The sequence below is a fragment of the Macaca mulatta genome, chromosome 7 (genome assembly GCF_049350105.2).
Source record: "Macaca mulatta isolate MMU2019108-1 chromosome 7, T2T-MMU8v2.0, whole genome shotgun sequence".
NCBI lineage: Eukaryota > Metazoa > Chordata > Mammalia > Primates > Cercopithecidae > Macaca > Macaca mulatta.
In genome coordinates this window covers 107,531,428-107,557,693 of record NC_133412.1, presented here as the reverse complement: position 1 = coordinate 107,557,693, position 26,266 = coordinate 107,531,428, and the positions used below count along the sequence as shown (strand labels likewise).

General features: G+C 41.8%; 2 protein-coding genes and 3 long non-coding RNA genes across 7 annotated transcripts in view; 4 read left to right on the top strand and 1 right to left on the bottom strand.

The window, feature by feature from the left end:
- Positions 1 to 21,082, top strand: part of SPTSSA (serine palmitoyltransferase small subunit A) — a 37,177-nt gene extending 16,095 nt beyond the window's left edge. Inside the window, 1 exon segment of the mRNA NM_001193346.2 lies at positions 18,733 to 21,082. Coding sequence (NP_001180275.1) covers positions 18,733 to 18,836 — 104 coding nt within the window. The 3' untranslated portion in view covers positions 18,837 to 21,082.
- On the top strand, positions 572 to 3,189 carry LOC717601 (etoposide-induced protein 2.4 homolog). 2 transcript variants are annotated; one of them, XM_077940891.1, is made up of 2 exons: positions 572 to 2,837; positions 2,950 to 3,067. In XM_077940891.1, the coding sequence occupies exons 1-2, from the start codon at positions 2,164 to 2,166 to the stop codon at positions 3,065 to 3,067; spliced, it is 792 nt and encodes a 263-aa protein (XP_077797017.1). In that variant the 5' UTR covers positions 572 to 2,163. The 2 variants fall into 2 exon arrangements, with proteins under 2 accessions (XP_077797017.1, XP_077797016.1); XM_077940890.1 differs by having other exon boundaries at positions 572 to 3,189.
- LOC144330211 (uncharacterized) lies at positions 7,470 to 9,880 on the top strand. Its single transcript, XR_013396172.1, has 3 exons — positions 7,470 to 9,136; positions 9,330 to 9,534; positions 9,577 to 9,880. It is a non-coding gene; the product is annotated as an uncharacterized LOC144330211 (long non-coding RNA).
- LOC144330206 (uncharacterized) lies at positions 10,727 to 11,947 on the bottom strand. Its single transcript, XR_013396166.1, has 2 exons — positions 11,856 to 11,947; positions 10,727 to 11,138 (listed from the first exon to the last, which is right to left on the bottom strand). It is a non-coding gene; the product is annotated as an uncharacterized LOC144330206 (long non-coding RNA).
- LOC144330209 (uncharacterized) lies at positions 14,646 to 18,472 on the top strand. 2 transcript variants are annotated; one of them, XR_013396170.1, is made up of 3 exons: positions 14,646 to 15,341; positions 16,173 to 16,582; positions 18,350 to 18,472. It is a non-coding gene; the product is annotated as an uncharacterized LOC144330209 (long non-coding RNA). The 2 variants fall into 2 exon arrangements; XR_013396169.1 differs by having other exon boundaries at positions 14,648 to 15,331; positions 16,166 to 16,582.
- Positions 21,083 to 26,266: the final 5,184 nt, after the last annotated feature.

The window sequence follows — 26,266 nt, the reverse complement described above, 5'->3', positions numbered from 1 at the left end:
TCACTGCAAGCTCCGCCTCCCGGGTTCACGCCATTCTCCTGCCTCAGCCTCCCGAATAGCTGGGACTACAGGCGCCTGCCACCATGGCCGGCTAATTTTTTGTATTTTTAGTAGAGATGGGGTTTCACCATGTTAGCCAGGATGGTCTACATCTCCTGACCTCATGATCCACCCGCCTTGACTTCCCAAAGCGCTGGGATTACAGGCGTGAGCCACCGCGCCCGGCCTAGAATTGATTTTACAAAAGAAATTTGATTAATATAGGATTGGATTGCTTTAAATGTTTTAGCTTTGCTTTTTAATGTGACTAGTGTAATCAGACTTAAATCATTAAAATTATTTAGAGTAGTGAAGATGTGTAAGTCATACCCACTGGAACAAATGTCTATGACCTTTTCCCAATGAGAAACTACCTTTAATTTTTCCAAAGTCTTGTGATTAGATTACTAAGGTGGGTGATGATAGTTTAGAGTTACTGATTGGAACAGGAAATGTTAGTTGCTATGGTTTTGTTTCTAATGTACTGTATTTATATGTAAAGCATTTCGTCTCTTTATTACAGGACTTTTTTTTTTTTTTTTTTTTTAAGTTGCTGATAATGGCCTTTTTATGGGCCAAAAAAAAAAAAAAATCTTTCTTTCTTTCCTAGCTTGCTGGAAACTTAGCTTATGTTTAGGAGATTCCTCTTAAAGAAGAGAAAACAACATATAGATTCTATATATGGCTTCACATCTACTTGCTTTTATGTCCATGGAACCCATAAAATATTTATGTTATGCCCAGGTTATAAAGAACCTCTGATTGTTCATTTAGCCCTTGAACAAACATTTGTCTTCAGCACCTGCACAGTATCCTGGCACATTATTTGCTCAGTTCTGGGATGGTTCATGAAGCACCTGCTTTATCAAGTGATGCACTATAGCTGGAAGCAAAGGCTCAGTAGAGGTGCTCTGTCAAACACTTAAGTCAGTGTTTACAGACAAGTCATAAACACAAAACAGAACAGCCCATTTTTTAGTTTTTGAGGTTGTATTCTAGATTGCACTTTGTTCTCTATTGCTTGAGTCATGGAACCCCCTCTAGAATATAGACCTGAGTAATTTGTATATAGCTACTGGCACTTATACAAACAGCAAGAAGAGTTTGGTAAATAGAAAGATTACTCTAGTACTTTGTATATTATCTTCCAATATATGTGTATTGCATAAAACTGATGAATTTTTACATTTTTTCTTTGTGTACATGTGAAACAGAAGATTGCCTTATGGACGATTGACAGGTGGTACCTAAATGTCCTCTTCAGACAAGTGGGATCCCATGTTAATGAAAGAAAGGACCTCATTTTATGAAGAAACTCAGGTCCAGAGAAGTTGTGACATCCCAGGATTACACTATAAATTAATAACAAATTAGTAGCAGGATGAACTTGGGCAAACATAGGTCTAAGTCATGATGTTAAATGCTCAAACCCTCAAAGAACAGTTTTAATAAGGATTACATTGCCTTCTCTTGCAGAATAGGTTTGATTCTGAATTCTCACAATCCTGAAAGATAGGTGATGTATGTCCACATTTTATTGATAAGGAGACTAATGTTCAGAGAGCTTTTGACACAAACAGATGGCAGAGTTATGACTCAAACCTGGGTCTCCTCTAGTGCTGTACTGTTTCTACTACCCATTTCTTAAAATTCAGTGTGTCAAGGATACTTTAAATTTTGAGAGGCTTTTTATAGAATGAGATGGATTGAGAAATCTATACCAGATAGCAAATTATAGCCGGTACACTTTGTTATATATATGTTTAGCTTTGTGAGAGCACTTCTGAATGTCATAATAAAACCAATGCCTAGGCCGGGTGTGGTGGCTCACGCCTATAATCCCAGCCCTTTGGGAGACTGAGGTGGGTGGATCACCTGAGGCCAGGAGTTCAAGACCAGCCTGGCCAACATGGTGAAACCCCGTTTCTACTAAAAATATAAAAATTAGCCCCATGCAGCCCGGGCATGCCCAGTGCGGGCACAGTGGCCCCGGCCCTGGAAGCGCCCCCGACAGAGCCAGCCGCGGTGGGTGAGGGGCCGGGCCGGAGCCGCGGATCCTTCATGATGAGAGATTTGGGGACACTTCTCTCTCCTCTGTGTAGTTGATAGTTTGGTGGTGAAGAGATGGCTGACAGTGTCAAAACCTTTCTCCAGGACCTTGCCAGAGGAATCAAAGACTCCATCTGGGGTATTTGTACCATCTCAAAGCTAGATGCTCGAATCCAGCAAAAGAGAGAGGAGCAGCCTCGAAGAAGGGCAAGTAGTGTCTTGGCACAGAGAAGAGCCCAGAGTATAGAACAGAAGCAACAGAGTGAGCCACGTATTGTTAGTAGAATTTTCCAGTGTTGTGCTTGGAATGGTGGAGTGTTCTGGTTCAGTCTCCTCTTGTTTTATCGAGTATTTATTCCTGTGCTTCAGTCAGTAACAGCCCGAATTATCGATGACCCATCACTACATGGAGATGTTTGGTCGTGGCTGGAATTCTTCCTCACGTCAATTTTCAGTGCTCTTTCGGTGCTCCCCTTGTTTGTGCTTAGCAAAGTGGCGAATGCCATTTGGTTTCAGGATATAGCTGATCTGGCATTTGAGGTATCAGGGAGGAAGCCTCACCCATTCCCTAGTGTCAGCAAAATAATTGCTGACGTGCTCTTCAACCTTTTGCTGCAGGCTCTTTTCCTCATTCAGGGAATGTTTGTGAGTCTCTTTCCCATCCATCTTGTCAGTCAGCTGGTTAGTAGTCTCCTGCATATGTCCCTTCTCTACTCACTGTACTGCTTGGAATATCGTTGGTTCAATAAAGGAACTGAAATGCACCAGCGGTTGCCTAACATAGAAAGGAATTGGCCTTACTACTTTGGGTTTGGTTTGCCCTTGGCTTTTCTCACAGCAGTGCAGTCCTCATATATTATCAGTGGCTGCCTTTTCTCTATCCTCTTTCCTTTATTCATTATCAGCGCCAATGAAACAAAGACCCCTGGCAAAGCATATCTCTTCCAGTTGCGCCTCTTCTCCTTGGTGGTCTTCTTAAGCAACAGACTCTTCCACAAGACAGTCTGTCTGCAGTCGGCCCCGAGCAGCTCCACTTCTGCAGAGAAGTTCCCTTCACCTCATCTGTCGCCTGCCAAACTGAAGGCTGCTGCAGGCCACTGAGTTGCCTGCCATCCAAATGGAATGGGCGGGATTGGAAGAAAGCTGTGGCAGCTCTTTTCCCTGTTCACCTCCCCCTGCCAGGGAAGGCAGGACCCACTCTGCCAAGGGCCCTCTGCATACTCCCTTCTCTCTGAGGAACTGAAATTTTTGTCTCTGGTACACGTAAGGCAGAATGTTCCCTGACACCAGTGTGTGGATTTTTAACATCACCGTGAGTCTGAAAGGACCACAAGTTTTTCTGCAGCTATTTTCTAGCATTTGCCAGTCCTCGTGCCTGGACTGATTTGAATACTTTGTTTTTCTCCCTGTGCCATTTACCCTTCCACCTTTCCATCCTGCCTTCCACCACCCTTGGATGAATGGATTTTGTAATTCTAGCTGTTGTATTTTGTGGATTTGTTATTATTATTATTTTTTCTGTGAGGCACATACATTGGATATGGGAGGTAAAGGAGTGTTCCGATTGCTCCTGGTCACTCCCTTTATAGCCATTACTGTCTTGTTTCTTGTAACTCAGGTTAGGTTTTGGTCTCTTGCTCCACTGCAAAAAAAAAAAACCCTGAAGAAATGAGATAGGAGGAAAGACCTCACAGCCAGTTCTGCTGGGTTTTGAGGAGTGATTTTCTTTCTTCCCCTTGAAGGGGAAAAAGCTATTTTCACTGGTACATTTAACGTCCCCCAACTATGGGGAGGTACCAATTATGGACAAGTGCCACTGCAACAACACTAAACCTGAACTTTTCAACTCCGTTGGGGGTGGGAGGCGGTGGGCAGAAATTTACTGTTGGCTACTGCCAGGTCTGTTTCATATTTCAAAGGAATATTGGGTGCTGCAAATAGGAACTGAAGAGATAAATGTATTAAACCTGTAATTGGTTGTTTTCCTGTCATTTTAAGACTAAATGTGGGGGGCAGATATCAAAATACTTGTACAATTTTAAAGTGTCACAATTAAACGTGAGCTGGTTTCCCACACAAAAAAAGAAAAAATTAGCTGGGCATGGTGGCACATGCCTGTGATTCCAGCTGCTCGGGAGGCTGAAGCAGAGGAATTACTTGAACCTGGGAGGTGGAGTTTGCAGTGAGCCAAGATCGTGCCATTGCACTCCAGCCTGGTTGACAGAGCAAGACACTGTCTCAAAAAAAAACCAAAAAAAAAGAAAAAAAAAAAAAAAGAGGGGCCAGGTGCAGTGGCTCACGCCTGTAATCCCAGCACTTTGGGAGGCCGAGGTGGGTGGATCACAAGGTCAGGTGATCGAGAAATTAAAAAAAAATTTTTTTTTCTTTGAGACAGGGTCTCAGTCATCCAGGCTAGAGTGTACTGGTGTGATCTTGACTCACAGCAACCTGGGCTTTCTAGGCTCAAGCAATACTCCTGCCTCATCCTCCTGAGTATCTGGGACTACAGGCATACATCACCATGCCTGGCTAATTGTTTTCTTTTTTTTTTTTGTAAAGACGGCTTCACTGTTGTTGCCCAGGCTGGTCTTGAACTCTTGACCTCAAGTGATCCTCCCACCTTGGCTTCCCAAAATGCTGGGATTACAGGTGTGAACCACCACACCCGGCCCGCATTTTTTGATTATTAGAAGTTCCTCACTGTCCTGTTATCTGCTTGTTCACTTACTGTGTCCCTGTATAGCTAATTTATTATTTTTTTAAAAACTTTTTAGATAGAGTCTCACTCTGTCGTCCAGGCTGGAATATAGCCGTGTGATTTCAGCTCACAGTAGCCTCAACCTCCCAGGCTCAAGTGATCCTCCCACCTCCGTCTCCAGAGTAGCTGGGACTACAGGTGTGTGCCACCACGCCCAGCTAATTTTTGTATTTTTTTGTAAAAGAGATGGGGTTTTACCATGTTGCCCAGGCTGGTCTCATATTCTTGGTGTTAATGGTGGAGGGTATCCCGGTTCTTGGTGTCTTGAACAAAGAATTGGTCAAAACGCACAAACAAAGCAAGGAAGGAATGAAGGGTTTTATTGAGAATGAAAGTACACTCCATAGTGTGGGAGCGGGCCTGAACACAGGGGCTCAAAGGCCCGGTTACAGAATTCTGGCGAGTTTAAATACCCTCTAGAGGATTCCATTGGTTGCTTGGGGTATGCCCTATGTAAATGGAGAGGATGAAGTAAAGTTACAAAGTCATTTACTTGGCATACACCCTATGGAGAGGATGTTTCCTGTCATGGCTGAAGTGTGAATCGGCCTTATGTTCTCTGCCTCCAGACACTATTTTTCTGCCTCATCTCCCCACTGAGAGATGTGATTCCCATAAATCTTTATGGGAGGCAGAGGGACCAATGTTATTTTTCTATAACTACTTCATGCTGCCTTGTGGCCTAGTCCCTACCTATTGGGGACCACAGAACTCTCGCCCTGCTCTATCTAGTGAAGGTAGGGTAGCTTTTTTTTTTTTTTTTTGAGATGGAGTTTTCGCTCTTGTTGCCCAGGCTGGACTGCAATAGCATGATCGTGGCTCACTGCAACCTCCGCCTCCCAAGTTCAAGCGATTCTCCTGCCTCAGCCTCACAAGTAGCTGGGATTATAGGTAACCCACCACCATGCCTGGCTAATTTTTGTGTTTTTAGTAGTGATGGGGTTTCACCATGTTGGTCAGGCTGGTCTTGAACTCCTGACCTCAAGTGATCCACTCACCTCAGCCTCCTAGAGTGCTGGGATTACATGCGTGAGCCCCTGTGCCCTGCCAGCAGGGTAGCTTCTTGATGGCCAGGGGTGGTGGCTTCACTTGGAATTGGCTGGAACCTTTGTTGCATGGTCATCTGAAGCTTGATGGTCTCTAGGTGAGAGGGAATTAATTTGGTTAAAAGATTTAATGGGAACTTCAGAGGTAGATGCCTATACTATCAGAAATGTTTGTTACAGAGATTTGCAGAAGAAAAAACAAAACCTTGTCTGTTCTAGAACCCATGTGTTTCCTTAAAGTCTTAGCACAAACAACCCCGTTTTGGTTTGGTTTGGTCTGTTGGGGCCCAGTGGATGAGCTTAGTCCAAAACAATGGCCTCCCAGGATTTTGTTGAAAAAATTCCCCCTTTTTGTTCAGATTCTCACTTAGGTGAGAGTATGACCAAAACTTAGGGCTGTAGGACCACTCTCAGTTACCGTCATTTTCGTTTCCAGTCTCAGCACATCATTTATAGGTTAAGTCCTCATGGTTGCACATTTCCTTCAGCTCTTGTCATTCCAGTTGAAGAGAGATAATATGACATTCTAGAGATGGCTGCACGCAAGCATTTAAAACCTTTCAGACAATACAGCACTTCAGGGAGACGATTATTATGACTGTTGGGAGGATAATACCAAGAGTTCAGAGTATGATCCTTACCCGGGTCCCCATACCAAACCACCTAAAATTACATAGATTAAAGAATGACCTGGGTGAAGAGTCTACTTGCTTGACCAAATGGTTTTTTTTTGTTTTTAAAGAGATGGAGTCTCGCTCTGTCACCCAGGCTGGAGTGCCACGGCACAATCTCGGCTCACTGCAATCTCCACCTCCCAGATTCAAGCGATTCTCCTGCCTCAGCCTCATGAGTAGCTGGGATTACAGGTGCCCACCATCACGGCCAGCTAATTTTTGTCTTTTCAGTAGAGATGAGGTTTCACTATGTTGGCCAGGCTGGTCTCGAACTCCTGACCTCAGGTGATCAACCTGCCTCAGCCTCTCAAAGTGTTGTGATTGCAGGCGTGAGCCACTGCGCCCAGCTGATTAAGTGGTCTTTTCATTAATCCCCTGCAATTGAATTTTTATAATATGCAATCTGTATTTCTCCATAGGCCACAGGTGCCAGCAGCTGCACAGATACTTCTCTGTTTAGCCAATTCTATTATTTAGTGTAACTTTCACAAGAGAATTTAAAGTCTGTTGTGTGATATAGCTTTTAAAGTAGAATGTGCTATAGAGCCTTCGGGATACATTTCTAATCATTGCTTCTTTCACTTTAAACCATGGAAAAAGAGCCAAATAACTGATGCCTTTCTTTTTTTTTTTTTTTTGAGACTGAGTCTGGCTCTGTCGCCCAGGCTGGAGTGCAGTGGCCGGATCTCAGCTCACTGCAAGCTCCGCCTCCCGGGTTTACGCCATTCTCCTGCCTCAGCCTCCCGAGTAGCTGGGACCACAGGCGCCCGCCACTTCGCCCGGCTAGTTTTTTGTATTTTTTTTTTTAGTAGAGATGGGGTTTCACCGTGTTAGCCAGGATGGTCTCGATCTCCTGACCTCGTGATCCGCCCATCTCGGCCTCCCAAAGTGCTGGGATTACAGGCTTGAGCCACCGCGCCTGGCCCTAACTGATGCCTTTCTAGAAGAGTGAAGGCCTCCTGGCAATGTTCTCTTTAACCCATGATGTGGGTTAAGAGGAGTGAACCAGTGTTTTGTTTTTGACTGATTATGAGGCAATGTATGTACCATTAAGGTTTCTTACCTACATTGGGCCTTCATTTGTTATCTGTCAAAGTATAAGGTTATCCAGGTAGAAGGCTGGCTGCAGACGCCTTCATAAATAAAAGTATACCCCATAAATGCACATAACAGACCCCTTTTCCACTTCTATTGTTCGTAGAGATGTAGGCAAGAAAAAAATATTCAAAGATAAGAGTTTCATGATAGTAGAAGTCTTAATCTGTGAACTTGGAAAAGCTGTTCACATCAAGGATGCCATCTTCTTGGGAGAAATTTCCCTGGTTGGCTTTATCTCAAAGGTGCCAATGGATGCAGTTCCAAAAGCGTGGAGGGACCCCTCTCAGTTGCGAGACCATGAACCCAAAGCCCAAGGTCCCAAAGTTTTGTTGTAGTGTGGATGGGAAGGACAGTCTTTCTCTAATGTTCTCAGAAGATTCAAATGATAAAAAGCTTTTTTTACCTGGTGAAAATACACTGTAGCATAGAAATCTACTGTTACAACATCAGCCCTCTTGCATGGGAAAGCTTTATACAACCAGATAGCAGTGGAATGAAACCACTTTATAAAATGTTTAAATGGTGCACCAGGTGACCAAATGTGCGTGAAGCTTTAATTGTCTTCCCAGTAATATGGCACCAAGTATTAGTTATAAAGTATTTTAAACAATTTTAGTATCAACTGGTTTGATTTGGTTATTTCTGTGATTTACAATAACTTAACATAATAATTATAGTTGATAGCATATACTTAGACATTAGAATTTTAGAAATCCCATACAATTTTGGAACATAGTATTATTAACAAAAATATAACCTAAAGAAGATTGAACATCGTTTTGGCAATCCCATGTACCTAAACATGTCAAATAATCCTGTTTACCTCTTTTCTGGATGTTTTCAGGGATCCTCTGATCCATCCAGAAAGTCAGGCATTTGGAAAGACAATTTTGAAACTGAAGTTTGATTTTGGAATTCCAGATTACCATACATTATATATTTTGCCAAAATGGTGACTCAGAAATTTTATTTTATTTATTTTTTTTGAGACAGAGTCTTGCCCTGTTACCCAGGCTACAGTACAGTGGTGTGATCTCGGCTCACTGCAACCTCTGCCACCCAGTTTTAAACAATTCTCCTGCCTCAGCCTCCTGAGTAACTGCGATTACAGGTGCATGCCACCACACCCAGCTATTTTTTGTATGTTTTCGTAGATGGGGTTTGGCCACACTGACCAGGCTGGTCTCGAACTCCTGACCTCAGGTGATCTGCCTGCCTTGGCCTCCCAAAATGTTGGGATTATAGGTGTAAGCCCCTGCGCCTGGCCTAGAAATTTTAAAGAAGCAAAAACCTTTTATAACCTTTTACCAAAAAGAAAAAATATTTTTTTTCTACTATTTTTACACAGCTTGCATGTAAAACATTTTTAGTAGTCTTTTTTTTTTTTTTTTTTTTGAGACAGAGTCTTGCTCTGTCGCCCAGGCTGGAGTGCAGAGGCGCGATCTCGGCTCGCTGCAAGCTCCGCCTCCCGGGTTTACGCCATTCTCTTGCCTCAGCCTCCCAAGTAGCAGGGACTACAGGCACCTGCCACCTTGCCGGGCTAGTTTTTCGTATTTTTCAGTAGAGACGGTTTTTTTTTTTTTCCTTTTAGATGGAGCCTGATTCTGTTGCCCCAGGCTGGAGTGTAATGGCGTGATCTTGGCTCACTGCAACCTCTGCTCCCAGTTCAAGTGTTTCTAGTGTCTCAGCCTCCCAAGTAGCTGGGATTACAGGTGCCCACCACCACCCCTGGCTAACTTATATTTTTAGCTGAGATGGGGTTTCACTATGTTGGCCAGGCTGATTTCGAACTCCTGACCTCAAGTAATCCGCCTTCCTTGGTCTCTCAAAGTGTTGGGGGATTACAGGCATGAACCATTGTGCCTGACCTGTTTCTGGTAGTCTTATTGCATGTTACAATGATGACTCTTAGCAATTTTTTTTTTTTTTTTTTTTTTTGAGACAGAGCCTTGCCCTGTGGCCCAGGCTGGAGTACAATGGCACAATCTTGGCTCGCTACAATCTCTGCCTCCGGGGTTCAAACAATTCCCCTGCCTCAGCCTCCCAAGTAGCTGGGGTTACAGGAGCCCGCCACTACGCCCAGCTAATTTTTGTATTTCAGTAGAGACGGGGTTTCACCACTTTGGCCAGGCTGGTCTCAAACTGTTGACCTCAGGAGTCGCCCACCTCGGCCTCCCAAAGTGCTGGGATTACAGATGTGAGCCACCGTACCTGACCCGATTCTTAGCAATTTTAACTTTAGTGTAAAACCTGGTAAGTTATGTTCTGGTAAGATTTGACTGTTTCTAGCATAACTAGGGGTGTGGCCAACTCCACATGTCCCCTGGCCTTACCTAGCTGGAAGGCAGGCAAGTTAAACAATTTTCAAAAGCGAAGGAAGCAGTTTATGACCGTAAAGCGTTTAGCAAACCTAGTATTTGAACATAATTTAGACCAAATGTTTACATTTTGAATACATTTTTACCAATAATCTTTAAAACCATCTTTATTTCCCAAAGATTGCTAAAGTCACATGAACTAAAAGGCGTTACACTTTCTATTTTCTGACAAAATATTTGATTTAAGCTCTTGTTATTATTAAACCAATTAATTTAAAACTTTACAGAGATTAACCATTTTGCTTATAGAGAAAGCAGGCCAGAAACTGAGTGGTAAGAAATTCTTACCCTTTTGCTGGCATGCCAGGTTGCTGGGTTCTCTGTCCCTGAGCGGCCCTAGCAACCCTGTTTGACCGTATGCAAACAGACACATTACCATGAATTAAGAATATTCACAAATAGTTTGCAAATTTTGGAGAAATTAGGCAGAGAGAGAGAAAAATATGACTCAAATTCTATTTATGAAAGTATCCTTCACCAGGAGCGGTGGCTCACGTCTGTAATCCCAGCACTTTGAGGGGCCCAGGCAGGTGGATCACCTGAGGTCGGGAGTTAGAGACCAGCCTGACCAACATGGTGAAACCCCATCTCTACTAAAAATACAAAAATTACCCGGGTGTGGTGGTGGGCACCTGTAATCCCAGCTACCTGGGGGGCTGAGGCAGGAGAATCACTTGAACCTGGGAGGCAGAGGTTGCAGTGAGCCAAGACTGTGCCATTGCACTCCAGCTGGGTAACGAGAGCAAAACTCCATCTCAAAAAAACAAAAAAACAAAACATATCTAGACATGTATACACACACACAAAGGAAGATCCAATAGCTTGGAACCTTGACCGCGAGATAGCAATACAAGCTTGGCGGTTTTACTTTACCCCAGGAGATAATCCAAGGAAGACTGTGAACCAAAATTTCGGGTAAAGCAATCTCCATGGCAGTTTGATTTTTAAAGGCCAAACCTCCCCAGACTCCAAGGAGCACTGGGGCCAAACGGTAGCAAAGGAGCGTGTCACCTGTTAACCAGGCCCTCTGCTTAGAACCACAGCACAAAAGCCTGGATGCATGTAATGCCATTCCACTTTCCCATTCAACAGTAAACTCCAGATTCCAAACAATGTTGGGGTCAAACAGCATTCATTGCAACTGCGAGAGTAAATTCTAAGGAGGGCAGAGTATTAGACCTCAGAACCTCTGCCAAGAGCATCCCCTCTGGGCAGGTTGAGGTCTGCAGGACCCCTGGAGCGTCTCCTGTGGGGTCCAGTCTTAGAGTGCCAATGTCTCTGATCGTAGGTGGGCACCAGTGCCACATGCAGGTTTTCCCTTCCAGAGCCTACTATGAGCTTTAGAAGAATAGCCATGAACTGTAATGAGAACTGGATGCTGGGTGGGCCTTTTCCTTAGCCAGTTGAGTATGATAAGGGAAAAATTTAGTCTAAGAAAAGAAGGTTTAAGTCCCCTGAAACATGGGTGACTTTGCTCTGAGCTGCACCACATGTAGGAATCAGGGACCATGTGCGGAAAAGATTAAAAAAAAAAGAGTCCAGGGCAATTATAAACAGGTGCTGAGGCCTCACAAGGTGGCTCACACCTGTAATCCCAGCATTTTGGGAGGCCAAGGTGGGGGGATTGCCTGAGGTCAGGAGTTTGAGACCAGCCTGGCCAACATGGTAAAGCCGCGTCTCTACTAAAAATACAAAAATTAGCTGGGTGTGGTGGTGGGCACCTGTAATCCCAGCTACTCAGGAGGCTGAGGCAGGAGAATCGCTTGAACCTGGGAGGTGGAGGTTGCAGTGAGCTGAGATTGTGCCATTGCACTCCAGCCTGGGCAACAGAGTAAGACTCTGTCTCAAAAAAACAGCCGCTAAAAGACTGAAAAAGAAAGAAAGGAAAAAAAAAAAGAAAAAAGACCCAGGTTCCTTAAGTGGACTGGGCAGTGGTAGTTAGGCTTCTCCACATGGAAACCCCTTAGTTTCACTAGCCATGGTCAGAAACCTGCAGTTGCTTCCATGTTTAGGTGCTACCCATATGGGTCCTGGGTGGGAAAGGAAAAGAGAGAGCGTGATATTCCCCTGTATGGAGCAGAAAAGAAAAGGAGAAAGGAAAAAAAAATTCCCAAACTTGAGGCTTACCTCTTCCTCCTGGCTGGCTTGCCAAAATATGTTAACTGTGGAGGGTGTCCAGGTTCTTGGCGTTTTGAACAAAGAACTGGTGAAAATGCACAAACAAAGCAAGGAAGAAATGAAGGGTTTTATTGAAAATGAAAGTACACTCCACAGTGTAGGAGCGGGCTTGAGCATAGGGGCTCAAAGGCCTCGTTACAGAATTTTTGAGAGTTTAAATACCCTCTAGAGGATTCCATTGGTTACCTGGTGTACGCTCTATGTAGATGGAGCGGGTGAAGTAAAGTTACAAAGTCATCTGCTTGGCCTACACACTATGGGGAAGCTATTTTCTGTCATAGCTGAAGTGTGAATTGGCCTTATGTTCCCTGCCTCCAGATCCTATTTTCCTGCCTCACTGGTCTCAAGTGATCCACCTGTCTTAAGTTCCCAAAGTGTTGGGATTACAGGTGTGAACTGCCTCGCTGGGCAACTTTTTTTTTTTTTTTGAGAGACAGGGTCTCACTCTGTTACCCGTGCTGGAGTGTGTATACAGTCTTGAACTCTAGTATCTTATATTTTAACCAGGCAAAAAACCTGTTCAAGTTTTGATAAGTTACTATTTCAATTAGAATTTTAAAATCATGCTTTTATATGCATGTAAAAAGTTTAAAAGCTTGAAAATTTAATGTTCAGAAAATTGAGCTTAAGTTTCAGATTCTTTTTTTTTTTTTTTTGAGATGGAGTTTTTGTTCTTGTTGCCCAGGCTGGAGTGCAATGGCGCCATCTCAGCTCACCGCAACCTCCACCTCCCGGGTTCAAGCAATTCTCCTGCCTCAGCCTCCCAAGTAGCTGGGATTACAGGCATGCGCCACAACACCTGGATAATTTTGTATTTTTAGTAGAGACAGGGTTTCACCATGTTGGCCAGGCTGGTCTCGAACTCCCGACCTCAGGTGATCCACCCACCTTGGCCTCCCAAAGTGCTGGGATTACAGGCGTGAGCCACCATGCCCGGCCAAGTTTCAGATTCTTGATTTGTAGTGGAATAATCCCTGTTAGGCTAATTTATGCATATTCCTTAAGTGATATATTCTCCATACTAAATTGAAGAATTAGTACCTTAAAGACTATGTAACATACATATTCAGATAGCTGATTTATAGTAATCACTCCTATTGGAGTTGAAATTGAGCCAATGACCTTAAGATTATTACTATACCATTTTCATTTGTTTGGTATATATATTTATAAGGTTTCCATAAAAGCTGTAAAAAAAGCAAAATTTGTTCTTAACTACCATATTGCCTGGAAACTGGTTTTGTCTTTTCTGTAGTCGTCATCAAGTTTGTCAGCCACAGTAATGTGTGGAATATGTAGAAAGCATCATAATGAATTTAGTCACATGACCGTCTCTAGTCATCAAATGTCTATTTAGCATGTTTTTTGTTAGATGCTGGAGATACAAAAATAATATTATTTCTCTGTTTAAGGAGTTGATAAGTTTAGTGAGATAAGTACATCTACAAATAGGTAACGTCAGGTGGTAAGTGCTGTGTTACTCACTTTCATACAAAGTATTAAAGGAGCTATATGAGCATTAAGGAATAATTAGTTCTGCCAAGGGGCTGGGGTAAGAATGGGAAAAATTATGAACGCCAGGGAAGGCCTAAGGCCTAATAGAAGAGGAGATAACTACTGAGCTAGAATTATTAGGTTTTACCAGGGAGAATAGGGCATTTCCTATGTAGGAAAGTGTAGTGTAGTGGTTAAGAACACAGACACACCGGAGTTGGACTGATTTGGTTTGGAACTGGCCCCTTTACTTTGTTGTTGGGGAGGTTACTGGAACTTGATGAAGTGCTTAACTAGTACCAGACACACACTAGACATTCGCAAACTGAAAGCTGCTGCCGCCACTGTTATTCTTACTTATATTATTATTAAAAAATAAGCAAAACCAGAGCAGTATGGAAATATATAATGTTGTTTTCTGAGACTCTTGTAATATGGCTGCAAGTAGGATATATGTGTATTAGGGAGTGGTTTGAACTGTTGGGAAGTACAGTGGAAAAGTAGCATGGTACTTGTGGTTGGTCCTCACCTAGGTCTCCTTTCTTTTTTTTTTTAATTTTATTTTTATTCTTGGTAGAGACATTGTCTTACTATGTTGCCTAGACTAGTCTTGAACTCCTGAGTTGAAGTAATGCTCCCACCTCAGCCTCCCAAAGTACTGGAATTACAGGTATGAGCCACTACACCTAGCTTAAGTCCCCTTTAATAGCTGATGTACCCCACCCCCCCAGCCTCCGTGAGTGTTGGCTGCTAATGACTTATAGCTCCCTCTTTCTCCACAGTATTGTCCTCTGCCAAGCAGCTTTCTTGCTTAGGTGGATTTTCTGTATCCCACCCTATAGCCAGTGATTGACAGGTAAGCAGATACCTGTCATGCCTTAATCATTTATCATTGATTAAGGTTGGGGGGTGAGATTTAAGAGTCATTTGTAGGGGTTGGGGGAAGAACTGAGAAGTCATAATTTGAATGTGGGGAGAAGGAATAAAAAGCCTTCTAGACTGGATGACTTGGCAAATAGTTGTGTCAATTGGAAAAATAGGACTCATAGGAAGAGGTAGTTTTGGAGAAGGTTAATGAGTTCAGTTTGAATTTAAGTTACCTTGTTGAATGCCATAGATGGAAATGTACAGTAAGTAGGCAGAAATATCTGTCTGCAGTATGGAAGGTGAGGTCAGGTTGACAACATTAAGGTGCAGATTGGACATCCCTAATCTGAAAATTGAAAGTCTGAAATGCTCCAAAATCCAAAACTGTTGAGCAACAACATGATAGTCAAATGAAATGACCACTGGAGCATTTTTGATATTGAATTAGGTATGCTCACCTGGTAAGTATAATGCAGATATTCTAAAAATTTTTTTTAAATCTGAAATTTGAAATGTTTGTCATCTTAAGCATTTAGGATAAGGGATACTTATCTTGTAGTTGTTTAAGTTATGAGAGAGTGTGGGGCCCAAGACAAAACGATGGGAATTCCATTTGATCTGGAACGTTTTCAGCCTCAAGTAACAAAATTGAACAAGCTGCTTTAAGAGTAAAGGGGATTGACCAGCCAGGCCTGGTGGCTCACACCTGTAATCTCAGCACTTTAGGAGGCTGAGGTGGGAGGATTGCTTGTCCCCAGGAGTTCAAGACCAGCCTGAGCAACATAGGGAGACCCCATCTCTACAAAAATAGTAAATCAGCTGGGCATGGTGGTGTGTGCTTGTTGTCCCAGCTACTTGGGAGGCTGAGGTAGGAGGATTGCCTGAGCCTGGGAGGTCGAGGCTGCGTAAACTCTGATTGTGTCACTGTACTCCAGCCTGGACAATAGAGTGAGACCTTGTCTCAAAAAAAGTAAAGGGGATTTATTAGGTTAGTATGTAAAAATCCAGAGGTAGGGCGGGCTTAAGGGTTTTTTGGTGAGGATTCTGACTCCATTTTTCTGTGATTATTTTTGTTCTGCCACCTTCTTGAGTTAGCTTTGTTCTGAATCTTGCTTTCCTCATGGAGGTAAAGTGACTCTAGTGATTGCAAGATTCCATCAGCAAGCTGCATATTCTAGGAGAGAGCATCTATGTTCCTGAATTCCTGGCAGAAGTCCTAAGCTTTGAGCTGATTAATCAGTTTTGAGGTAGGGCATTGTTACCAAGAGAAAGAGATCCCTCTAATTGGTTAAGACCAGTCAGGGGTTATCCATGAAGATGGGTTAGTCCAACCAAAAGGGCATGGCTGCTATACTAGGAGGAGAGGTAGAGTGGATGTTTGCAAAGAAAGCACAAAGTTCACTCTTATCATCTATCATCCATCATAAAGGAAAGAGCCAATGAAAAACAGGAAAATGGTAAGAGAGATTAAAAGAGCGCCTTAGAAAATACCTCAGCCCAGAGTAGAGTTTTGAAGAGTGGAAGGGGTTGTTTTGTTTTGTTTTCTGTTTGTTTTTTGAGACAAGGTCTGGCTCTGTTGCTCAGGCTGGAGTGCAGTGGTGCCCTGGCTGACTGCAGCCTTGAACTCCTGGGCTGAAGTGATTCTCCCACTTCAGCCTCCAGAGTAGCTGGGACTACAGGCATAAATGCAAAGGGTTTTGAAGAAGAAGGACTAAAACAGTGTCAATTCAAACAGCCTTTGGATTTAGTGGAGACCACCAGTGACCTTAGGACAATGCCTACAGTCTGGAGGAGTAAGAATCAGATGGTGTGTTGGTGATGAACAAATATATGCCAATGACATAGAAGCAGCAAATCTTCCTTCCTTCCTTCCTTCCTTTCTTCCTGCCTTCCTGCCTTCCTTCCTTTCCTTCCTTCCCTTCCTTCCCTTCCTTCCCTTCCTTTCCTTCCTTTCCTTCCTTTCTTCTTCTTTTTTTTTTTTTTTTTTTTTTTTGAGACGGAGTCTGGCTCTGTCGCCCGGGCTGGAGTGCAGTGGCCGGATCTCAGCTCACTGCAAGCTCCGCCACCCGGGTTTACGCCATTCTCCTGCCTCAGCCTCCCGAGTAGCTGGGAGTACAGGCGCCCGCCGCCTCGCCCGGCTAGTTTTTTGTATTTTTTTAGTAGAGACGGGGTTTCACCGTGTTCGCCAGGATGGTCTCGATCTCCTGACCTCGTGATCCGCCCGTCTCGGCCTCCCAAAGTGCTGGGATTACAGGCTTGAGCCACCGCGCCCGGCCCCTTCCTTCTTTCTGTCTCTCTCTCTCCCTCTCTCTCCCTCCCTCTCTCCCTCCCTCCCCCCTCCTCCTCTTTCTTTCTTTCTTTCTTTCTTTCTTTCTTTCTTTCTTTCTTTCTTTCTTTCTTTCCTTCCTTCCTTCCTTCCTTCCTTCCTTCCTTCCTTCCTTCCTTCCTTCCTTCCTTCTTCCTTTCTTTCCTTTCTTTCTTTCTTTCTTTCTTTCTTGAAATTAGTAAATAGAAGGTGGCAGTTTAAGGAAGAACTGGATTAAGGGAGGTTAAAAAGTAAATTGTAAAGAAAGATTGTGAAAGACTTTCTGCCCTTGTTTGCTGGGTGAAGAGAATGAGTTTATGGTTTCAGTCAGGCAGTCTTGATTTGACCTCTGGCTCCAAAGACAACTTCCTTTATGGCCCTGAGCAAGCTACTCAGTTTTCTCAGTTTCTGATTAATAATGAACATAATAAACATTTCATAGGAAAGCTATAAGGGTTAAGTAAGATAATGTAATTGTGGAAGAGATTTGTCAACTAACCTGTTATACAAATATTAGTTGGTAGTAAGCACATTGCTTATTTAAACCCTATCTTCTCATAAAAGAATGTAAGTTATTTTAGAAATAATAGTATGTAAAGGTATGTAGAGTTGAGAAAGGGGAAAGGCAAGTGGAAGAGGAGAGAGAGAATAAATGAGAATATGAATGAATTAATAAAGCATGACCCCAGTTCAAAACCAGTTATTCCTCTTAGCATCCTATGTAACTGTGCAAAGCCAAAAGCCCTTAGATTTGACATAATTTTTGCTAGCAGTATTTTGTGTGGCCCCAGAGGAGAGACCTCTTGTTGACTTCCATATATGCAGTTTCAGTTCCTTTTGTAATAAAGGAGCACAGTACAGAAAGGTTATTGTTTAGGTTATCAAGATAACTTTTATTTGAAGTTGTTGCAAATAGTAGCAATAGTGATAATGATGTTTAATAGTGATAATAATAAATAAACGTTTGATAGTAGCAGTTGCTGTCATTTTATATATCCCTAAGCTAGTGTATGATTGATTTTAGCTCTGTGTGACTCTAAAAATACTTTTAGCCACATTCTAGTCTAACTAATTCTAAAATTCTTTGATCATACATTCTTATTAGTTAAGTTGGTAGATCTTTTACAGTCATTAAATAGAATTTTATTCCTGTATATTTATTTCTTAGGTAGAACAGTGTCACATCCTGTGCTTCATTTTAAGCAGTCCTGCTGGGTGCAGTGGCTCACGCCTGTAATCCCAGCACTTTGGGAGACCAAGACTGGTGGATCACCTGAGGTCAGGAGTTTGAGACCACCCTGGCCAACATGGTGAATCCCTGTCTCTACTAAAAATACAAAACTTGGCTGGGCGTCGTGGCGGGCGCCTGTAATCCCAACTACTCAGGAGGCTAAGACAGGAGAATCGCTTGAACCCAGGAGGCAGAGGTTGCAGTGAGCCGAGATCATGCCACTGCATTCCAGCCTGGGCAACAAGAGCAAAACTCCGTCTCCAAAAACAAAAAAAGAAAAAAAAGAAAAAAAAAAGAGAAGAAAAAAAAACATTTTAAGCAGTCTGATGTTTTTGACTACACAGGGAGAATAACAGTACCTACCTTATATGGTGGTAGTAAAGATGAATGAGCTAAAAACAAAACAAAACAAAACAAAAACCAACTTAGAATGGTGCCAGGCATAGTTGTTAGTAGCTAGCATTATCGTTCTTGTTTTTTTTTTTAATCAGTGCTTGATATAAATGAGAAAGTACTAAGTGAATGGGTACTTCATCATAAAAGAGTTGTTGAAAACATGTGGGGATTTAGTTTTGAATAAATTAATAATAATAAGTTTCCTTAACTACAACTCAGATTCAATGCTGGTTTCCATTGTGGGGATGGCACTATACACAGGATACGTCTTCATGCCCCAGCACATCATGGCGATATTGCACTACTTTGAAATTGTACAATGACCAAGATGCGGCAGGATCAGAGGTTCCTTGGGGAAGACCCACCCTACGAAGTTGGAATGAGACCATCAGATGTGATAAGAAACTCTTCTAGATGTCAACATAACCAACCTTATAAAGACTAAAATTCATGAGTAGAACAGGAAAATCATCCTGACTCATGTGTTGTGTTCTTTATTTTTAATTTTCAAAGAGGCTCTTGTATAGCAGTTTTTGTCTATTTTAACATTGTAGTCATTTGTACTTTGATATCAGTATTTTCTTAACCTTTGTGACTGTTTCAATATTACCCCCGTGAAAGCTTTTCTTAATGTGACTTTGAGTACATTTTAATTGCCTTCTATTTTTAAAACTCAAAATCATTAGTTGGGCTTTACTGTTCTTGCTATTGTATGGCATATACATCTGCCTGGATATATTTCTACTCTTGACCAAAGTTTTGTAAGAACAATATAAGATTTCGGGTAGGGGTATGGGGAGGGAAGATATTTTATTGAGAACTACTTACAAAAGATCTGTAAGCTTGAACTCAGGAGTACAGTTTTAGCTATCTAGACTCTAACAGCTTTTGCTTTAAAATTATTAAATTGTTTCTTAATGAAAAAGAAAAGATCTTGCTAAAGTTAAAATAAAGAACGTTTCACCTTTTAAATATTTTATTCTTATGTGGACTTATTTCCACAAAACTTTGGTGATAATTCTTGAGACAAAAGGTGGTTAAGTAGCATTATTATGTAATGCTTATATACCATAGAGTTTTTAATAGAAGAGAAATCCATTTCTTCTGAGGGTCACTATTAACAGTGGACTTCCTTAAATTTAGTTTAATGATTGTAATGGGTGCTGCATTTGCACATTGCATTAAGTTATGATGAGACGAATTGTTGTTAAAAATTATAGCAAAAAGAAATGTAAACTTGGTTAAAATCTTTTCACTCTTTGTATTGTTTTTTTTAAGGTTTTTATTCCTTAAATGTAAAATGACTACCTAATTTTTTGATGTAAATACATTAAATTCAAAGAGAAAAAAATCAGCTGATGTAGCAGTATATCTTTTCCTTAATGGTTAAATATTGATCTAGTATTTACATTTCTGAATTATTTTCTGTGGAGGACCAGATAAGCAGTAAGTATGTTTTATCCTATATGTCTTGCAACATGAAAATGTTGCTAATTTAAAAAAAGTAGGCATTATGTGTGTGTGTGTTTTTTTTTTTTTTGAGACGGAGTCTCACCCTGTCGCCCAAGCTGGAGTGCAATAGCATGATCTTGGCTCACTGCAACCTCTGCCTCCTGGGTTCAAGTGATTCTCCTGCCTCAGCCTCCTGAGTAACTGGGATTACAGGCACGCACCACCATGCCTGGCTAATTTTTTGTATCTTTAGTAGAGATGGGGTTTCACTATGTTGGCCAGGATGGTCTTGAACTCCTGACCTCCTGATCCACCTGCCTTGGCCTCCCAAACTGCTGGGATTACAGGCGTAAGCCACCGTGCCCGGCCAAAATTGAGGTATTTTTTGCCCAACATTTTAAGGACTAGACTTTTGAAGTATTTTATAGTCTAGAGGTCTCAAGTAATATATACATGTTTAATATTTTTAGAGTCAATTGATATCACAATTAGGAATAGTGAGAATAATATGTAATTACTTGGTTTGAAGTAGTTAAAACTTGGATATGGTTATATCTGAGCTATGGTCATACTATCTCAAGAAAAATAATATGAGGATTTAACTTAAGATTTGTTCTATTAATGCCCAAATTTGGCTTTCCTCTACTATCCCCCATAGAGAACCACTAACAAGTGGATGTCTAATATTCCTGTGGTGAGTTGAAGGCAGGAAAAGTCGAGAATCATTAGTTTCAATGGGTATCCAGATGACCTATCCTGGCCCTCTACTCAGAAACCTGCAATTTGTCCTCACTCTGCTGAAATTCATTAAATTGCTGTTGTATAACTGATGGTTATTATGAACACTGACCTGTGAGACATACGGAAGATAAAATTTAGTCTTACAGGAAATCTTTAGGAGAGTCAAAAGAGAAATGGGAGCATGTCTCTTGAGAGGTGATCAGGGAAGTTTATGCTCACTGTCTGATGCAAATGTCTAGTCTATTTGTTAGTAAATAACAAACAGGGAAATAATTTTCACTTTTTGTTTAAAATAAGGTATTTACAAGCATACCTTGTAGTTATTGTGGGTTCAGATTCAGACCACTGCAATAAAGTGAATATCTCAATAAAGTGAGTCACATGAAGTTTTTTGGTTTTCCCCTGCATATAAAAGTTACATTTACACCATCCTGTAGTCTATTAAGTGTGCAATAGTGTTATGGCAAAACAAAAACAAAAACAAAAACAAAACCCATATGTACCTATCTTAATTTAAAAATTATCTATTGCTAAAAAAAGCCAATGATTATTTGAGCCTTCAGCAAGTCATAATTTTTTGTTGGTGGAGGGTCTTGCCTTGATGTTGATGGCTGCTGACTGATCTGGGTCATAGTTGCGGAAGATTGGGGTGGCTATGGCAATTTTAAAAAATAAGACAACAATAAAGTTTGCTGCATTGATCGACTCTTTATTCATGAAAGATTTATCTGTAGCATGTAATGCTATTTGATAGCCTTTCACCCACAATGGAACTTCCCCCAAAATTGGAATCAATCCTTTCAAACCCTGCTGTTGCTTTATCAACTAAGTTTATAAAATATTCTAAATCCTTCGTTGTAATTTCAACAATGTTCATAGCATCTTCAGCAGGAGTATAGGCCATCTCAAGAAACCACTTTCCTTGCTCATCCATAAAAGGCAAAATCTTGTCTGTTCAAGTTTTATCGTGAGATTGCAGTAATTCAGTCACATTGTCAGGCTCCATTTATAGTTCTCTTGCTATTTTTAGCAACTACAGTTAACTCCCTCACTGAAGTTTTGAACCCCTCCAAGACATCCATGAAAGTTGGAATCAACTTTCCAACTCGTGTTACTGTTGATATTTTGACCTCCTTCCATGAATCATAAATCATCTTAATGGCATCTAGAATGGTGAATCATTTCTGGAAGGTTTTCAGTTGACTGCCTAGGTCCATCAGAGTAATCACTACCTACGGCAGCTATAGCCTTACAAAATGTCTTTCTTAAATAATAAAGACCTCGAAGTCAAAGTAAATCCTTGATCCATGGGCCACAGAATGGACGTTATGTTGGCAGGCATGGAAATGATATTAATCTCTTTGTACATCTTCAGAGCTCTTGGGTGACTAGATGCAGTATTAATGAACAGTAATATTTTGAAGAGAATCTTCAAAATAGTAGTAGGTCTCAACAGTGGGCTTAAAATATTTAGTAAACCATGTTGTAAATGGTTTTTTACAACACAGATGTGCTGTCACCAGTCTTTATTGTTCCATTAATAGAGCACAGGCAGAGTAGATTTAGCATAATTCTTTTTTTTTTTTTTTTTTTTTCCGAGCCAGAGTCTGTCGCCAGGCTGGAGTGCAGTGGTGCGATCTCGTTTCACTGCAACCTCTGCCTCCCAGGTTCAAGCGATTCTTCTGCCTCAGCCTCTTGACTAACTGGGACTACAGGCACGCACCACTGCACCCAGCTCATTTTTGTATTTTTAGTAGAGATGGGGTTTCACCATGTTGACCAGGATGGTCTCAATCTCTTGACCTCATGGTCCGCCTACCTCAGCCTCCCAAAATGCTGGGATTACAGGCGTGAGCCACCATGCCTGGCCTGATTTAGCATAATTTTTAAGGGCCCTAGGATTTTTGGAATGGTAAATAAACATTAGTTTCAACTTAAAGTTACCAGCTGCACTAACCCCTAACAAGAGTCAGCCTTTGAAGTTTTGAAGCCAGGCATTGACTTCTCCTTCCTAGCTATGTAAATTCTAGAGGGTGTCTTCCAATATAAGGCTGTTTTATCTACAGTGAAAATCTTATTTAGTATAGACATCTTCATCAATGATATTAGCCATAGCTGCATTATTTGCCACATCTTCTAAATCGGTATTTGCTGCTTCACCTTGCACTTTTATCTTACGAAGATGGCTTCTTTGCTTAAATCTCGCGAACCAACTTATACTAGCTTCAAACTTTTCTTCTGCAGCTACCTCACCTCTCTCAGCCTTTATAGAATTGAAGAGAATTAGGACCTTGCTCTGGATTAGGCTTTAGCTTAAGGGAATATTGTGGCTTGTTTGATGTTTTATCGAGACCATTAAAACTTTATTTATTTTCAGCAATAAGTCTGTAATACTTTCTTACCATTGGTGTGTTCCCAGGATTAGCATTTCTAGCTTTAAAACAATTTATTATTATTTTTCCCTATCTTTCAGCAGCCTGGAACATTTCTAGCTTTTGATTTAAAGTGAGAAATGTGGCAAGGCACAGTGGCTCGTGTCTGTAATCGCAGCACTTTGGGAGGCTGAGGCGGGAGGATTGCTTGAGCCTAGGAGTTAGAGACCAGCCTGGGCAACATGGCATGACCCCGTCTCTACAAAAACTTTTTAAAAAAATTAACCAGGCATGGTGGTGTCACCTGTAGTGACAGCAAGTTGGGAGGCTGAGGTGGGAAGGTCGCCTGAGCCTGGGAAGTCGAGGCTGCAGTCAGCTATGATCGCACCACTGCACTCCTGCCTGGCGACAGTGAGACCCCATCTCAAAAAATGATAAATAGATGCGTGACTCTTATTTTCACATGAGCATTTAGAGGCCATTGTAGGGTTATAACTCTAATTTCAATAGCGTTACGTCTCGGAATGAGGAGGCTTGAGGAGAGGGAGAGAGACAGAAGAACTGCTGGTCAGTGGAGCAGGCAGAACATACACAACATTTATCAATTAAGTTCACCTGTTATATAGGGATGGCTTGTTGCACCCCAAAATAGTAGCATCACAGATCACCATAAAGGATATAATAATAGTGAAAAAGTTTGAAATGTTGCAGGAATTACCAAAATGTGGCACAGAGATATGAAGTGAGCACTCGAGGCTGGAAAAATGGTGCCATAGACTTGCAGGGTCGATTGGAAGAGTTGCTACAAACCTTCATCTTGTAAAAAATGCCATGTCTGTGAAGCACAACAAAGTGATGTGCAATAAAACGAGGTATGGCTAATTAGATAATTCTCCATGGACCACTAGTGTTTCTGTATATCTTATAAGCAGATGTACTGACTGCATTATTTTTCAAGGATGTTTATATGATAGAGAAGATAGAGACAGTATCTCCCTCCAAAATGAAGGGCAGGTTTATTTAGAGCCTTAGAAGATAAAGGGTGTTTCTTTCTGGACCAAAGGGCATTATAAAAGCTTTAGGTTCCCTATGCTCAGGGTTCCTTTCCTGTAATGCAACCATCTGCACGTACAGATATCACCTGGTCTTTGCATTGCCCTGTGGAAACTGGGGTTTGGGAACCAGAACAAGAAAATGTTGATATTTTGACTATTTCTGTGAGTAATAAAGTTCTTTGTCTCTAACCCTGAATCTCATGTCTTCTGCTAACATCTACAAAACGGTCAGACTAGCTTGCAAGTAGAGTAGAATTTCAGACTCTTCATAGTTTTTGACAGTTTAGGTGATGAGGATGGGATGTTGGCAGATGTGGTCTTCTGGAAGAGGAGGGATAATGGACCCACAAACTAGGTTTGAAGATGAGACAACTTGGATCAAGAGGTAAATACATTTGCCCAAGTATTGGGTGAGTTAAGAGAATAACGATTCCCCAATATCCTACTTGTTAATTAATAGTTAGGGGCTGTACAGTGAGAAGTAGAATGCAAACAGCTGTCTAAACGGTGCCTCAGTTGTTACTCTCCTCTGGGCAGATAGAAAAAGGGATCTTATGACAATGGGACAACAGGTGCCATGGTCTTGGACTAGGTGCAATGGTAGCTATGGCTACTAAGCTAAGCTTGGGTGGTCCAAAACCTCAGAAGCTCATTTAGATGAGCCATGAGTGAGGGCCACTTGAAATTGAATGCAACGCCTCAATTTTCTCAAAAAAAAGCTGCTCTTCTTCTGTACGCTTGATCTTTCCTTTGCCTCCTACCCTAACTTAAGAGTGAGACCTGGCCATGCGCAATAGCTCATGCCTATAATCCCCACACTTAGGGAGGCGGAGGTGGGCGGATCACTTGAGTTCAGAGTGAGAAACCAGTCTGAACAATGTGATAAAATCCCGTCTCTACAAAAAATACAAAAATTAGCCAAGCATGGTGGTGCACACATGTAGTCCCAGTTATTGAGAGGCTAAGGTGGGAGGATTGCTTGAGCCCAGGAGGTTGAGGTTGCAGTGAGCAGTCTTTGCACTGCTGCACTCCAGCCTGGGTGACAAAGCAAGACCCTGTCTCAAAAAAAAAAAAAAAAAAAAAGAAAACAAAAAAAGAAAAAAGATCCAGTATGCACTTATGCACTGCTTGAATGTGCTGGGGAACTGTGGAGGAAATATTTCAAACTTTGTGTGCTGTTGCATATAACTACTCAAGGCACTAGTAGTCTTTGCAGCCGCTTGGGAAGAAGGGGCACCTTAATTCAACTGATGGGATTTGGGCAATTTTTGCAGTGAAGAGAAATTAAGTGACCCTGTTGCATGTGGCCCTTTGGGTCTGTTTAGTGTTCTGTTGTAGCTTCCACTGATGAATGTATAATTGGTATTAATGTTTTACATGATTGTAATTTGAATGCTTATAAGTGCCCGAGGTGATTCTACTGATTGGGAAGAGATGTTGTATTAGTCTGTTTTCATGCTGCGGATAAAGACATACCTGAGGCTGGGAAATTTACAAAAAAAAGAGATTTAATTGGACTTACACGTGGCTGGAGAGGCCTCACAATCATGGCAGAAGGTGAAAGGCACGTTTCACATGGTGGCAGACAAGAGAAGAAAGCTTGTGCAGAGAAACTCCCCCTTATATAATCATCAGATCTCATGAGACTTATTCACTATCATGAGAACAGCACAGGAAAGACCTGCCCCCGTGATTCAGTTACGTCCCACTGGGTCCCTCCCGCTACATGTGGGAATTCAAGATGAGATTTTGGTGCGGACAGAGCCAAACCATATCATTCTGCCGCTGGCCTCTCTCAAATCTCATGTCCTCACATTTCAAAACCAGTCATGCCTTCCCAACAGACCCCCAAAGATTTAACTCATTTCAGCATTAACTCAAAAGTCCACAGTCCAAAGTCTCATCTGAGACAAGGCAAGTCCCTTCTGCCTATGAGCCTGTAAAATCAAAAGCAAGTTAGTTACTTCCTAGATACAATGGAGGTACAGACATTGAGTAAATGCAGTCATTTCAAATGGGAGAAATTGGCCAAAACAAAGGGGCTACAGGCCCCATGCAAGTCTGAAATCCAGCAGGGCAGTCAGATCTTAAAGCTCCAAAATGGTCTCCTTTGACTCCACCTCTCACATCCAG